This window comes from Bos grunniens, chromosome 28, assembly GCF_055505025.1.
Source record: "Bos grunniens cultivar Pamir isolate PY7600 chromosome 28, Bosgru_T2T1.0, whole genome shotgun sequence".
Classification (NCBI taxonomy): domain Eukaryota; kingdom Metazoa; phylum Chordata; class Mammalia; order Artiodactyla; family Bovidae; genus Bos; species Bos grunniens.
The window spans coordinates 38,067,041-38,083,693 of record NC_141192.1 but is presented as its reverse complement, the minus strand read 5'-3'; the positions used below and the strand labels follow the sequence as shown (position 1 = coordinate 38,083,693).

General features: G+C 40.3%; 1 protein-coding gene across 10 annotated transcripts in view; it reads left to right on the top strand.

Moving 5' to 3' along the window:
* Positions 1–16,653, top strand: part of TBCE (tubulin folding cofactor E) — an 89,043-nt gene that overhangs the window by 23,568 nt on the left and 48,822 nt on the right. For 9 of the 10 annotated variants that reach the window (XM_086382839.1, XM_086382831.1, XM_086382836.1 and 6 more), the window contains exon 2: positions 4,142–4,272. Coding sequence is in view for 5 of the 10 variants with exons in the window: in XM_086382831.1 (XP_086238957.1) it covers positions 4,173–4,272 (100 nt within the window). In the remaining 5 variants the exon portion in view is untranslated. Of the gene's footprint in view, positions 1–714; positions 765–4,141; positions 4,273–16,653 lie in introns of those variants that run through there. The other variant, XM_086382830.1, reaches the window with a different exon arrangement.

The window sequence follows — 16,653 nt, the reverse complement described above, 5'->3', positions numbered from 1 at the left end:
GGAACTTTAAACTTTTGTAAATTAATTATATGTATTAAAGGAAAATGAGGATGACTTCCTAATGTCTCCTTTCTCACTTCTGCCGTTTATGCCACTGGGTTTCCTAGTCACCAGTTGACCACTGCCCCTTTCTTCTTATCCAGACATCTTGCTGTGAGCGTGATCTATAAAGTGGTCTCCTTAGGCCAAGCCCCATCAAGAACTTCAGACTTATTGTGAGGCTTAGTTGTGAGTGTCTGGGTTTGGATAGCCCGCATGCACTCTAGTTCAAGGAACCAAGATTCGGACTTCTACTTGAACTTCTTGTAGGAATGGTGGTCTATAGTGACCTTACTAGTTTTCTCCTTGGGGACTAGAACTTCACATCAGGGCCCTACCTACTGACTAGACCTCTTAGCTGCATGACTCCACGTGTGTCTGAGCTTGCTAAACTATGGCTTCCCACACTTGCCCTCATCTTCCTGTTGACTTTTCTTCAGATTATCTGAACTGTTTTGCTTCTTCCCACCAATTTGAGGCTCCGGGCTGATTTCCCTTTTGCTTTTCAAACCTGCCAGGCAAGTTTAGATCTAGATGTTGGCTCCTCCTGACTGCCCTGTCCGCCCATGTTTGTCTTTCTTACTTTGCTTTTGTTGTTGCCCTTTGATAATCAAACTATCAAAATTCAGCCTCCCCTCCCCTGCGCCCTTTTTTTTTTTTCTTCTTGCAGTACTTGCCTTATTGCAGTGTGCAGTGTTCTGGAATCAAACACAACATCTCAAGAGGTTTGCCTGTATTTTTTTTTTTTATCATTTATTTATTTTTATTAAATGGAACTGTAGTTGTTTTGCAGTGTTGTGTTAATTTCTGCAGTACCACAAGTTGGTTCAGTTACACACACACACACACACACACACACACACACATATATACATGCATTCTTTTTTAAAATATTTTTTTCCATTATGGTTTATCATAGGATATTGAATATAACTCTTTGTGCTATACCAGTAGGACCTTTGGAGCAGGCAGTGGCACCCCACTCCAGTACTCTTGCCTGGAAAATCCCATGGGCAGAGGAGCCTGGTAGGCTGCAGTCTATGTGGTCGCTAAGAGTCACATACGACTGAGCGACTTCACTTTCACTTTCATGCATTGGAGAAGGAAATGGCAACCCACTCCAGTGTTCTTGCCTGGAGAATCCCAGGGACGGGGGAGCCTGGTGGGCTGCCGTCTATGGGGTCGCACAGAATCGGACACGACTGAAGTGACTTAGCAGCAGCTTAGCAGCAGTAGGACCTTGTTGTTTATCCATTGTGTATATAAAAACTTAACATCTACTAATCCAAGGATTCTACTCCATCACTCCCCTTGGCCACCACCAACTTGTTCTCTGGGTCTGTGATTCTGTTTCATAGATAAGTTCGTTTATGTCATATTTTAGATTCCACATACAAGTGATATCATGTGGTGTTTTCTTCCTCTTACTGACTGGCTTCACTTAGTATGATAATCTCTTGTTATGATAATCTCATGGATAGTCATCCATGTTGCTGCAAAGGGCATTATTTCCTTCTTTTGGACTGAGTGGTATTCCATTGTGTATATGCACCACATCTTCTTTATCCATTCATCTGTTCATGGACATTTAGGTTGCTTCCATGTCTTGGCTGTTGTGAACAGCGCTGCTGTGAACACAGGGGTGCATGTAACTTTTTGACATATAGGTTTGTTTGGATGTATGTCCCAGAGCGGGATTGCTGGATCATATGATAATCCTGTTTTTAATTCTCTGAGGAACCTCCATACTGTTTTCCACAGTGACTGCACCAACTTACATTCCCACCAGCAGTGTAGGAGGGTTCTCTTTTCTCCACACCCTCTCCAGCATTTATTATTTGTAGACTTTTTAATGATGATCAGTCTAACAGATGTGAGGTGGTACCTTATTGTAATTTTGATTTGCTTTTCTCTAATAATTAGTGATGTTGAGCATCTTTTCATGTGCTTATTGGCCATGTATTTCTTTGGAGGAATGTCTCTTTAGGTCTCCTGCCCAGATTTTGATTGGGTGGTTTGTTTTTGTTGTTGAGTTTTATGAGCTGTTTGTGTACTTTGGAAATTAAGCCCTTGTTGGTCACATCATTTGCAAATATTTTCTCGCATTCCAAAGGTTGTCTTTGTGTTTTGTTTATGATTTCCTTTGCTGTGCAAAAGCTTGTAAATTTGATTAGGCTCCATTTGTTTATTTTTGCTTTTATTTCTAATGCCTTGGGAGACTGAAAGAAAACATTGGTACAGTTTATGTCAGAGAATGTTTTGTCTCTGATCTCTTGTAGGAGTTCTGTGGTGTCATATCTTATATTTAAGTCTTTAAGCCATTTTGTGTTTATTTCTGTATATGATGAGAGTGTGTGTTCTAACTTCATTGATTCATATGCAGCTGTCCAACTTTCTCAACACCACTTGCAGAGTCAGGGGGAAAAGCCAGAAAGAATAAAGGAAAACCAGGTTTTCCTCAGATTCTTTCTTAGAGGTTTCTTCCCTTTCTCTTTTAAATATTATATTTCCCCAGAGTTCTGTCAGTGATTGCTTTTCTTTTCACCTAGTACACTTCCGATCTCATCCACTGTTATACTGAGGTGATGACTCCCAAATACACAGTTCTAGTGAAAATGTGTCCTTTGAACTAGAGACCTACATCTGTCATGACATTCGAGAGACGCCTCAAACAAGTGGTTTTCCCTCCCACACTTGACTCTCCTCTTGTATTACTCATGTTGCTGTTTGGTGCCACCATCTACCCCAGACACTATCTTGTCTTCCTAGTCTTCAGTTTTACCATTTCTATCCATTTAATCTCCAGACCCTGTTCTAGCTCTTAACTTTCTCCAAAATCCATACCCTTCTCTCAGGTTTAACTCACTGTACTTATACTCTGAGGCAGGAATCATACGCGCAGGGTTTACTGGTTGTCACGTGGGGTCCAGCGTTTCAGCCAGCATGTGGTTAGTGCTTAGTATGTGTCAAATGAAAGGGTGGAGGCCAGTGTCTTGGTTCATTCTTTGCTTGTTTTCACCTGAGTTACAGCACTATTTCCCTAACTGGCCCCTCTGCTTTTTACTTCCTTTCAGTGTGTTGTCTATACCACCACTGTGTGACATGTCTAAAATATGACTTTTAAAAATCTGTAAATAATTTAATGTGTATTTCTGAAAGGTAAGGTATTTTAAAAAGCCATAACCACTATGCCATTATCATAGCTAAAAATTTCACAATTATTCTTTGACTTTTTAAATTTTATTTTTTGGCCTCACTGTGCAGCATTCGGGATCTTTAGTTCCTTGACCAGAGATCGAAGCTGTGCCCCCTTCAATGAACGTGTGGAATCCTAACCACTGGTCCAGGGAATTCCCCTTTCCATTTTTCCCCCCAAATTAATTGATTTTTAATTGTTACTGGAGACAATTATTCTTGAATATCATCAGCTATCTAGTCAGCGTTCAAATATTTTCTCATAATTTATTTTGAAAATTATTTACAGTTCTTAAGAGTTCAGGTTCCAAACAATGTTCATACATTGCAATTAGCTGACATCTCTTACATTTCCTTTAATCTTTTTTTTTCCCCCCTTCCATCTCTTTCTTTTTTATCTGTTGAAAAAACTGACTTATTGAAGTGGGAGTTGGATCTAGTGATCATTCCTCGAGAGATGATGCTTTTCTCTTGGGCCCCCTATTGTTAGGGTTCTAAATTTGTCATCATATGTGTTCCTTCCTGGCTCTGTGGATTTGTGTGTTTCTACTTCCTGGGCAGAGAATGATGCCTGTGTTGCATGTTTTCTTTCCCTTTTCTCTGTCACCTTGATCCCCCTCTCTTTTCCTTCCCTTCCCATCCTTAGTAAAAGTACACAGTCATGTGATGTGAGCTAACTAGAGTTAAGCAAGGTTTTTTTTTAATGCATTAAATTATCAAAACGGAGAGTAAAGTAAAATCACATTCTGAGAGTCTGGTACATAAACCCTTAGGTTCTTCTCTTCACCAAAATAGGAAGGCTAAATTGGGTAGAAGCATTGACCTAATGAGCATCTGCATACAGTTAAAAAAATTTTTTTTTAAAGAATTTTACTAAGTTCTTGTCAATGTCATGTTTTTTTCCTAGATCTCATATTTTGGATTCTGGCTATGTTATAATGAACAGCACTTCGACATCAGATGTCATTGGTCGGAGAGTTGAAGTTAACGGGGAACATGCAACAGTGCGTTTTTCTGGCCTTGTCCCTCCTGTGGCAGGTAATTTATGACTTTGTGTGTGCGGGTTTATTTTGTAGTTGTTTCTGTTAGGTGTCTCAGTAGAGGTCTGTAATACCAATTTGAGGATGCTAACAAGCAAGTTATATATGCTCTGATACAGTTTTACTTCAGTGGTATCCATGACTTAATTTGATTATACACTTATCTAATTATTTAATGTTACTATTTTATATTAAGTCATTCTTAAAATATCTTCACTGTAAACTTTAAACCATAACAAAACTTGAATTCCCATAATCCTAAGCTCAAAAATGAAGTAATATTTTTGAAATTTCTATTATCGTTAATCCATATGTATGTGTAATTCAAATTGATCTGAATACAATTTGTTTTTACCATTTTTCACTTATAATTTGGTATATATCTATGTTTCTATAGCATTATTTTACTTGTATTTCCTTTTTTATTGAGATAATTAACATATTAGTTTCAGGTGTACAATATAATGATGCAGTATTTGTATATGTTGCCTCTTGGCCACCTATAGGTCCTCTTTGCAAATATTTTCTCCCAGTTTGTGTGTTGACATTTCATTTTGTTTATTGTTCCCTTTGCTGTACAAAAGCTTTTGAGTTTAAGTAGGTCCCATTTGTTTATTTTTGTTTTTATTCCCATTATTCTGGGAGACAGATTGAGAAAAGATATTGCTGCAGTTTATGTTGGAGAGTGTTCTGCTTATGTTTTCCTCTAGGAATTTTATGGTACCCAGTCTCACATTTAGATCTTTAATGCATTTTGAGTTTATTTTTGTGTATGATGTTAAAGAATGATCTAATTTCATTTTTTTTTACGTATAGCTGTCCATTTTTGCCGGCACCATTTGTTGAAGAGACTGTCTTTCCAACATTGCGTGTTCTTGCTGTCTTTGTTATAGATTAAGTGACCATAGGTCCACGGGTTTATCTCTGGACTGTCTATCCTGTTCCATTGATCTATATTTCTGTTTTTGTGCCAGTACCATACTGTTTTGATGACTATAGCTTTGTAGTATAGTCTTAAATCAGGGAGCCTGGTTCCTCTAGTTCTGTTTTTCTTTCTCAAGATTGCTTTTGCTGTTTGGGATCTTTTGTGTCTCCATACAGATTTTAAGATTATTTTCTAGTTCTGTGGAAAATACCAGTGGTAATTTGGTAGGGATTGCATTGAATCTGTAGATTGCCTTGGGTAATATGGTCATTTTGACAGTACTGAGTCTTCCAATCCATGAATATGGTTTCCATCGGTTGTGTCTTCTTTGATTTCTTTCATCAGCATCTTACAGTTTTCAGAGTATAAATCTTTTGTCTCCTTAGGTTTATTCCTTGGTACTTTATTCTTTGTGATAAGATGGTAAGTGAAATTGTTTCTTGAATTTCTCTTTCTGATCTGTCATTGTTAGTGTATAGAAATGGATTTATTTGTATTTGGCTTGTGAGATCTCAGGTCCCTGACCAGGGACTGAACCCTAGCCATGGCAGTGAAAGCCCAAAGTCCTAACCACAAGGCCGCCAGAGCACTCCTTTACTTGTATTTCTTAATGGTTACATTTAGTGTAGTACATAGTTTGTTTAATCATTCTTCCTTTTTAGGCATTAATTTCTAGTTTCTTTTTTTACTTTTGTCAATGACAGTAGTATAGTAGACTTATTTATATGTCTTAGTCAATCAGTCAACAAATATTTAAATACCTTCTATATATCAGGAATTGGCTTAAATGTATACAAGGTATTCAGTGGTAAATTTACACCAGAGGGTCTCAAAATATGGTCCTAAGGAGTATCAACGTCACTTGATTACTTGTTAGCAATGTACATTCTTGGGCCCCACCCCAGAACTACTGAATCAGAAACTCTGGAGTTGGGACCCAGCCATCTGCGTTTAAAGAAGCTCTCCAGGGCATTTTACTAGGTTCATTAAGGTTGAGAACCACTGAACTAGATAGTTATGGACTCTGCCTTCATGGACCTAAGATTTACCAGAATATTTAGTATGGAGAGGGTTTCTTCTCTTGTTTTACTTGGATTATTGGTAAATTGAAAGAGAAAATAACATTTAATCTTAAAGCCAGCTGATTAGCAACCTTCATGGCTAATTAAGCAGCATTGTGTACCAGTTGCTTTTATATGCTCTCCACTTTGAACAAGAATATTATTACAACTCTAAAATTATAACAGCTCTAGAATATAGATGTTATTTTTACAGATGAAGAGACCAAGACTCAGGTCTCAAAGCTTTCCTGTAAAAAGCTGGCATTTGAAACTGTGCTTTTGAGCCCATACCCTTTCTGTTCTATTGCTTCTCAAGATTATGAATAGTTTATGATGCTTGATATATATTGCCAAGTTGCTGTCTGAAAGTAGTGGATCAATGTCCAATTCTTGGAAATTTTGAATGCCCCGGTTCTCTGGGAAGTAGACTGAGATGGAGATTCACATTTAGGAAGTTTACTATTCAAAAATTGTATTAGGTAGTCCTCTTAGAATTGATAGTAATGCAAGGGAAGGGAAGGGAGCCGGATTGGGCAGAGGGAGAAGTTGGGCCATGAGTGTTCTAGTCTTCTATTTATTTTTAATTTTTGTTTATTTTTGGCCGTGCTGGGTCTTCATTGCTTCACGTGGGCTTTCTCTAGTTGCAGCAAGCACAGGCGATACCCTTTACTGTGTTTCCTGGCTTCTCATTGCGATGGCTTCTCTTGCTGCAGAGCAGGGACTCTAGGCGAGTGGGCTTCAGTAGTTGTGGCCGTAGGCCCTGGGGCTCAGGCTCAGTAGTTGTGGCACGTGGGCTTAGTGACTCCATGGCATGTGGAATCTTCCTGGACCAGGGATCAAACCCGTGTCTCCTGTATTGTCAGACGGATTCTTATCCACTGAGCCAGGAAAGTCCAGGTGCCATGATTATTCTAAACAAAGGATTTATCTGATCTTGTGGGGGACCTCTGAAGATGGAATGGCCCTTCAGAGTCTTTCAGAGTTGAGATGTGATGATCTATCACTGGGTTGTGGCTGCCTTAGGAAGGAGGTGTGCTCTGGGCCAAGGTGTTTTTTCCCAGTGGAGACAATTCTAAAAGAGGGCCTGCAGCTGAGTGCCAACTGCCAAAAGCCAGTACTGCCAGCACCCAGGGGGAATTCATTCCAGTTCCTAAAGGCAGATTGGAGTGGCACCTCACAAATACAGTAAGTTAGGTGGAACCTATTTAATGGTACTTTAACAATATGAAGGGATGTACATTATTAAGTTGCCTGTGACTTGGACACTTTCTTCATGTATGTATTATCAGGCATTTTTCCCCCAGAAAATTATAATTCTGCCAAGAGGGAGCTTCTGTGTATTTACTTTTTATTAATTATATCATTGTATGCAGCATTTTTTTCCATTACTTCAGTTGGTGCTACTTTTGGATTTCTTGTAGAACTCATCTCTGGGATAGGTACAAAGATGCAGAGAAATGGAACACAGATTTAGTACTTACTCCTTATTTCACTGGATGTGGCTGTAGGGCTGTTGGACAACTCAATGAGTTAAAAGCTTAAAAGCACTTAGACCAGTTACTGGTGTTTGCTGAGCACCTGGAATAGCCACATCTAGCCCTCTGAGTGCTTATTAGGTGCTCAGTTTGTTTGTTGAATGACGGAATGATCTCTCATCCAGTGATGTCGACAGCATCATCCCTGTTTTCTGGATGAGGACATTGAGGCACAGAAAGGTTAAGTAGACCTGAGCTCACCTGGTTAGGAATTCATGAGGAGTTATTCTGAGTCTTAACCCCTGAAGTGAAAGTGTTACTTGCTCAGTCGTATCCTACTCTTTGGGACCCCGGGGACTGTGGCCCCCCAGGCTCCTCTGGTCCACAGAATTCTCCAGGCAAGCATGCTGGAGTGGGTTGCCATTTCCTACACCAGGAGATCTTCCCGACCCAGGGATCAAACCAAGGTCTCCCACATTACAAGCAGATTCTTTACCGTCTAAGCCACTGGGAAGCCCTCCCTGAGCTGAGTAAAATGTGAAAGAAACACAAAGGCAGGGCATATTTGGAGCTGTGAAGGGAGGTGTCAGTTCAGGGGAAGGAATGAACCATGGAGTGGGAATTTGATCTGCTGCTCTATGCTACTGATTTCTGGGCTCTGCTGTTTTAGGGCTTTATTTGTTTTATCTGCTTTAGGGCTGCAGTGGGCAGAACTGTGAGCTCAGATTCCAACACTCTACACCTGGTTCCCCAGGTGGCCGGGCCGGGAACTCCCGCAGAGGTTCTGGGCAGGGCCTCTGGAGCGACCTGGGCTGATTGCTGAAAGCAGCTCAGCCCCATCTGCCTTGGCTGATCCTCAGTTCCTCCCCAGGCCTCTCCTTCAGGCCATGGTGTTGGGGAGCAGGGGCAGCCTTCACGAATCCTGTTAACATGGAGTCCAGTTAAGTCCAAGGGGGTGGCTCGCACTAGTATCCGCAGGTAAGATCTCCAGGTGGCCCTGCTTGCATCTGGCTGTCATTTAGGGAAATAATCACTGTTCACAAAAAAGAGCTTCACTCCTTTGCTCCGGTCCGTCTCCTGCTAAAGACACAGACTCTGAACATTTAACAAATGGTGGCTTCACAATTTAGAGGAAGAGCCAGGAGGCACCCAGACCCATGGAAGGAGGACGACAGAGCTGAGGGGTCCCCTTCCTCAGTCCACCCGTATCCTCCCTGCCTGCTTGGTCAGGCCGCTTTGTCTGGGGAACTGATTTTGTTTGGCTTGCCGCTGAAACAGGAGCTGAGGGAGGTCCGTTGTCTGCGGCTGGTAGATGGAGACATCTTTGCCTTCCTTTCTTGGGAGAGTCCAGCTTTAGTACTGAGGATGGATGAGGAGGAAGAAGGGTAGGGGGAAAGGAGACTGCTCAGGAGCCAGGGATGTGCTCTCTCCTCAACTCTGGAACCCAGAAGAGTAACGAGGCCCTTGGAAGAGCCCCATGTTCAGCATGGGTAGTTGCCCTATAGCCCTGTGTGGGGGCCTGGGGGCCCTAATTCCTCTAGCCACTCATGCCAGGGGACTGGGAGTGATGCCCTTAACCCCGCCCTTCACCTCAGTGTGAACAGCCTTCTCTCAAACTAAGAGTGAGCTCCCTGACCACCCACTTGGGGAGGAATTCATCCCAGCCCCTCTGTGCACTCCCCAGGGTGGTCCTGATGCTCAGAGGGCCACCTTGCAGGCAGCCTTTATTAAACTGTAAAACTCCACAAACCCACTTCACCTCAAGAAAGCAGCAGCGGCTGACAACTTGGGCATCTCACAGATACTGCAAAGTAGAGTACGTGGGCCTCGTGGGGAGTGTCGGATCTTGTGGGACATTCTGGAAGCCTTGCTGCTGTGTTTTCTTTCTCTTTTCTTGGTATTTATTAACATAATATGTGACCATGGTAACAATAGAGGACAGAAAGCCTTATGATGAGAGCAGCTGTGTCCAGCTGTGGGTGTTTCTTAACTCATTGTCTGGTGTGTTTTCTTGGTTAATCCTGCTCATTTCTTCAGTGATGAGACGTTTTCTTCTAGGATACCTTTGATAATTTAACCTTTGCATATTACCTGCTTTCCCCCCGCCCCCCGGTGATCCTTTTGGTTAGATATCGGATTTTCTGGATTTATTCTCTATTTTTCTCCTTATTATTTATTTGTTGGAAAAATTGTCTTGTAAAATTTCCCATATTCTGAATTTTTTAGATTGCATCCCCACGAAGTCATTAATATTTAGTTTTTCTGTCCCATACTTTCCCTGTAGGTTGGTAGTTACATACAGGCTTGATCAGATTCAGGTTTGATATTTTATTTTTTGTGCAGATATTTATGTTGTTGTTTAGTTGCTAAGTCATGTCTGACTCTTTGCGACCCCATGGAGCCCAAGAAAATAAAATCTATCACTGTTTCCACTGTTTCTCCATCTATTTGTCATGAACTGATGGGACCAGATGCCATGATCTTAAATTTTTGAATGTTGAGTTTTAAGCCAGCTTTGTTACTCTCCTCTTTCACCCTCATCAAGAAGCTCTTTAGTTTTTCCTCACTGTCTGCCATTAGAGTGGGTATCATCTACATATCTGAGGTTCTTAATGTTTCTCCCAGTAATCTTGTGATTCCAGCTTGTGATTCATCCAGCCTGACATTTTGCATGGTGTACTCTGTAAATAAAGTAACAATATATACAGCCTTGTTGTACTCCTTTCCCAATTTTGAACTAATCAGTTGTTCCATGCCCAGTTCTAACTGTTGCTTTTTGACCTTTATACAGGTTTCTCAGGAGACAGGTAAAGTGGTCTGGTATTCCCATTTCTTTAAGAATTTTCCATAGTTAGTTGTGATCCACACAGTCAAAGGCTTTAGCGTAGGCAATGAAGCAGATGTTTCTCTGGAATTCTCTTGCTTTCTCTATGAGCCAACTAATGTTAGAATTCTCTTGCTTTCTCTATGAGCCAGCTAATGTTGACAGTTTGATCTCTGGTTCCTCTGCCTTTTTAAATTCAGCTTGAACATCTGGAAGTTCTTGGCTCACGTACTGCTGAAGCCATGTGAAATGAGCTCAGTTGTTCGGTAGTTTCAGCATTCTTTGGCACTGCTTTTCTTTGGGATTGGAATGAAAGCTTTTTCCAGTCCTGTGGCCACTGCTGAACTTTCTAAATTTGCTAACATTTTGAGTGCAGCACTTTAACAGCATCATCCTTTAGGATTTTAAATAGCTTAACCGGAATTCCATCAACTCCACTAGCTTTGATCATAGTGATGCTTCCTAAGGCCCACTTGACTTCACACTCCAGAGTGTCCAGGCTCTAGGTGAGTGATCCCTAGAGTAACCATTGTGGTTATCTGAGTCATTAAGACCTTTTTTGTATAGTTCTTCTGTGTATTCTTGCCATCTCTTCTTGATCTCGTCTGCTTTTATTAGGTCCTCACCATTTCTGTCCTTTATCTTGCCCATACTTTCATGAAATGTTCCCTTAATGCTTCACTGTGCTTCTCTAAAACATAAACACATTTTCTTAAAGACAGTATGTATACTTTAAACTTTAATTTCGATTCATTTTGTCATATTGGTGAATAGAGTTCTTTTAAACCAATAAGTCAGGTTATTAAAAAACTGTGTTCTTATTAACTTCTTGGTTTACAGTCCTTGAAGATACAAGGTGGAGTAGGTACATTCTTTAATATGGATAATCATATAGTCCTTCAAAATTACATATAATGTGATCTTTCAGGGCTTCCCTGGTGCCTCAGTTGGTAAAGAATCCGCCTGAAATGCCGGGGACCTGGGTTTGATCCCTGGGTTGGGAAGATCCCCTGGAGGAGGGCATGGCAACCCGCTCCAGTATTCTTGCCTGGAGAATCCCCATGGACAGAGGAGCCTAGCAGGATGCAGTCCATGGGGTTGCAAAGAGTTGGACACAACTGAGCCACTAAGCACACACACATGATCCTTCAACATTACAGGTCTTTTAATCTGCTGTTTATGCCATCAGAATTCTACCCTAGCTTTTTTCTTTTGTAAAAAAAATTATTTTATATTGAAATATAGTTGATTTACATTATTATGTTAATTTCAGGTGTATGGCAAAGTCATTCAGTTATTTATATACATATATCAATTCTTTTTCAGATTCTTTCCCCATATAGGTTATTACAGACTATTGAGTAAAAGTTCCCTGTGCTCTACAGTATCCTTGTTGATTATCTATTTTATATATAGTTGTGTGCATATGTTAATCCCAACCTCATAATTTATCCCTCCCTACCCACCTTTCTCCTTGAGTAACCATAAGTTGGTTTTCTAAGTCTGTGAGTTTGTTTCTGTTTGGTTAATAAGTTCATTCCTATCATTTTTTATTTTTTCTTTTTTAAAAATTTTAAATTGGACAATAATTGCTTTACAGTGTTGTGTTGGTTTCTGTGTACAATAATGCAAATCAGCCGTAAGTATATATTGTATCCTCTTCTTCTGGAGCCTCCCTCATACCCCCTCCTATCATTTTTTAGATTCCCTATGTATGCAGTATCATATGATATTTGTCTTTCTCTGACTTAAATTTACTTAGTATGATAAGATCTATCCATGTTGCTGTAAATGGCATTATTTCATTGTTTTTTATGGCTGAGGAATAGTCCATTTATATATGTTCCATATTTTCTTTACCCATTCCTCTGTTGGTAGACATTTAGGTTGTTTCCATGTCTTAGCTATTGTAAATACTCCTGCAGTGAATATTTGCGTGTATGTATTTTTTTAAACAATTTTTCTGAATTAAAAAATTTTAATTTTATTCACTTCTTTTTGGCTGTGCTGGGTTTTCATTGCTGTGCTTGAGCTTTCTCTAGTTGCAGCAAGTGGGGGCTGCTCTCTAGACGCCTTCTCCACAGAAGCCTCTGTGGGGTGAGGCTTCTCATTGCAGTGGTTTCTCTTGTTGTAGATCATGGGCTCTAGGGCCCGAGGGCTGAGTGGTTGTGGCGCACGGGCTTGGTTGCCCTTTGGTATGGGAAATCTTCCCGGAGCAGGGATCTAATCCTTGTCCCCTGCGTTGTCAGGCAGGCTCTTAAGCACTGGACCACCAGGAAAGTCCTCATGTATCTTTTTGAATCATGGTTTTCTTCAGATATATGCCTGGGAATGAGATTGCTGGATCATATGGTAAAGCTCTATTTTGAGATCTTCTTTTTAAAAAATTTTTTTTCTGGCTGCTTTATGGGGCTTGCAGGATCTTAGTTCCCCAACCAGGGATTGAACATGGGCCCCAGCGGTGAAAGTGCCCAGTCCTAACCACTGGATCATGAGGGCAATCTCTATTTTTACTTTTTCAAGGAAACTCCATACTGTTCTCTATAGTGGCTATACCAATTTACATTCCTATCAACAGTGTAGGGAGTTCCTAAAAGGGAACAGGGTTCCCTTTTCTTTACACCCTCTCCAGCATTTGTTTGTAGACTTTTATTTGATGATGGTTATTCTGACCACTGTGAGGTGATACATCATTATAGTTTTGATTTGCATTTCTCTAATAGTTAGCAGTGTCAAGCATCTTCTCATGTGTCTGTTGGCTTTCTGTATGTCATCTTTGGAGACGTGTCTATTTAGATCTTCTGCCCATTTTTCAATTGGCTTGTTTGGGTTTTTTTGTTATTGAGTTGTGTGAGCTATTTGTATATTTTGGAAATTAAGCCCTTGTCAGTTGTACTGTTTGCAAGTAGCTGTGTGGATTTATTTCTGGGCTTTCTATCCTTTTCCATTAATCTGTGTTTGTGTTTTTGTGCCAGTACCATATTGTTTTATTAAAGCTTTATAGTATAGTCTGAAGTCTGGGAATCTGATTACTCCAGCTCTATTTTTTTTTTTTTTTTTTTGACTCTTCAGGGTCTGTCGTGTTTCCATACAAATCTTAACAGTTTAAAGACCAGAGCTATATTAATACATCTTCTGTTACCCAAACATTATTGACTGGTGATGTTTCAGTATTCACTTGCATAACAAATCTCTGGCCACAGCCATTAGTTTCTGCAAAAATCCCCTAGTCAGTAACGTGTGAAGATTTTTTTGTTCTAGATCTGCAAAAAATGCCACTAGTAATTTAACAGGGGTTGCATTGAATCTGTGGATTACTTTGTATAGTATACTCATTTTGACAATATTGATTCTTCCAGTCCAGGAGCATGGTGTGTGTTTCCATCTGTTTCTGTCATCTTTGATTTCTTTCATCAGTCTCCTAACAGTTTTCAGAGTACAGGTCTTCTGCCTCCTTAGGTAGGTTTTTTCCTAGGTATTTTGTTCTTTTTGACACAATGATAAATGAGATTGTTTCCTTACATTTCTCTTTCTGACCTTTCATTGTTAGTGTATAGAAATGCACTATACAGTAGATCTACAAATACAGTAGATTTCTGTATATAATTTTGTATCCTGCAACTTTACCAGATTCATTGATGAGCTCTAGTAGTTTTCTGGGAGCATCATTAGAATTTTCTTTGCATGGAATCATGTCATCTGCAAACAGTGACAGTTTTACATCTTCTTTTCCAATTTGGATTCCTTTTGTTTCTTCTTCTCTGATTACTATGGCTAGGACTTCCAAAACTGCATTGAATAAAAGTGGTGAGAGTGGACATCCTTATCTTGTTCCTGATCTTAGAGGAAATGCTTTCCGATTTTCACCACTGAGTATGTTGTTAGCTTCGGGTTTTTCATATGTGGCCTTTATTGTGTTGAGGTATGTTCCCTCTGTTCACACTTTCTGGAGAGTTGTTCTCAGAAATAGATGTTGAATTTTGTCAGAAGCTTTTTTTGCATCTTTTAGGATGATAACATGGTTTTTATTCTTCACTTTGTTAATGTGTATCACACTGGTTGACCAGGGGATATTGAAACAGTTCTATCCCTGGAATAATTCCCACTTGATGATGGTGTATGATCCTTTTAATATATTGTTAGATTTGGTTTGGTGGTATTTTGTTGAGGATTTTGCATCTACGTTCATCAGTGATACTGACCTGGTATTTTCTTTTTGTGTTTGTGATATCCTTGACTAGTTTTCTGTGAGTATGGTTTCAGTGTGTCTGCCCTCTGATGCCCTCTTGCAACACCTACCGTCTTACTTGGGTTTCTCTTACCTTGGGCGTGGGGTATCTCTTCACGGCTGCTCCAGCAAAGTGCAGCCATTGCTCACAGAAAACTAGTCAGTCTAATCACGCTAGGACCATATCCTTGTCTAACTCAAGAAACTAAGCCATGCCTGTGGGGCAACCCAAGATGGGCGGGTCATGGTGGAGCGATCTGACAGAATGTGGTCCACTGGAGAAGGGAATGGCAAACCACTTCAGTATTCTTGCCTTGAGAACCCCATGAACAGTATGAAAAGGCAAAATGATAGGATACTGAAAGAGGAACTCCCCAGGTCAGTAGGTGCCCAATATGCTACTGAAGATCAGTGGAGAATAACTCCAGAAAGAATGAAGGGATGGAGCCAAAGCAAAAAGAAAACCCAGCTGTGGATGTGACTGGTGATAGAAGCAAGGTCCGAGGCTGTAAAGAGCAATATTATATAGGAACCTGGAATGTCAGGTCCATGAATCAAGGCAAATTGGAAGTGGTCAAACAAGAGTTGGCAAGAGTGAATGTCAACATTCTAGGAATCAGCGAACTGAAATGGACTGGAATGGGTGAATTTAACTCAGATGACCATTATATCTACTACTGAGGGCAGGAATCCCTCAGAAGAAATGGAGTGGCCATCATGGTCAACAAAAGAGTGTGAAATGCAGTACTTGGATGCAATCTCAAAAATGACAGAATGATCTCTGTTCGTTTCCAAGGGAAACCATTCAATATCACAGTGATCCACGTCTATGCCCCAACCAGTAACGCTGAAGAAGCTGAAGTTGAACAGTTCTATGAAGACCTATAAGACCTTTTAGAACTAACACCCCAAAAAAGATGTCCTTTTCATTATAGGGGACTGGAGTGCAAAAGTAGGAAGTCAAGAAACACCTGGAGTAACAGGCAAGTTTGGCCTTGGAATATGGAAGAAAGCAGGGCAAAGACTAATAGAGTTTTGTCAAGAAAATGCACTGGTCATAACAAACACCCTCTTCCAACAACACAAGAGAAGACTCTATACATGGACATCACCAGATGGTCAACACCGAAATCAGATTGATTATATTCTTTGCAGCCAAAGATGGAGAAGCTCTATCTAGTCAGCAAAAACAAGATGGGAGCTGACTGTGGCTCAGACCATGAACTCCTTATTGCCAAATTCAGACTTAAATTGAAGAAAGTAGGGAAAACCACTAGACCATTCAGGTATGACCTAAATCAAATCCCTTATGATTATACAGTAGAACTGAGAAATAGATTTAAGGGCCTAGATCTGATAGATAGAGTGCCTGATGAACTATGGAATGAGGTTCGTGACATTGTACAGGAGACAGGGATCAAGACCATCCCCATGGAAAAGAAATGCAAAAAAGCAAAATGGCTGTCTGGGGAGGCCTTATAAATAGCTGTGAAAAGAAGAGAAGTGAAAAGCAAAGGAGAAAAGGAAAGATATAAGCATCTGAATGCAGAGTTCCAAAGAATAGCAAGAAGAAATAAGAAAGCCTTCTTCAGTGATCAGTGCAAAGAAATAGAGAAAAACAACAGAATGGGAAAGACTAGGGATCTCTTCAAGAAAATCAGAGATACCAAAGGAACATTTCATGCAAAGATGAGCTCGATAAAGGACAGAAATGGTATGGACCTAACAGAAGCAGAAGATATTAAGAAGAGATGGCAAGAATACACAGAAGAACTGTACAAAAAAGATCTTCACGACCCAGATAATCACGATGGTGTGATCACTGACCTAGAGGCAGACATCCTGGAATGTGAAGTCAAGTGGGCC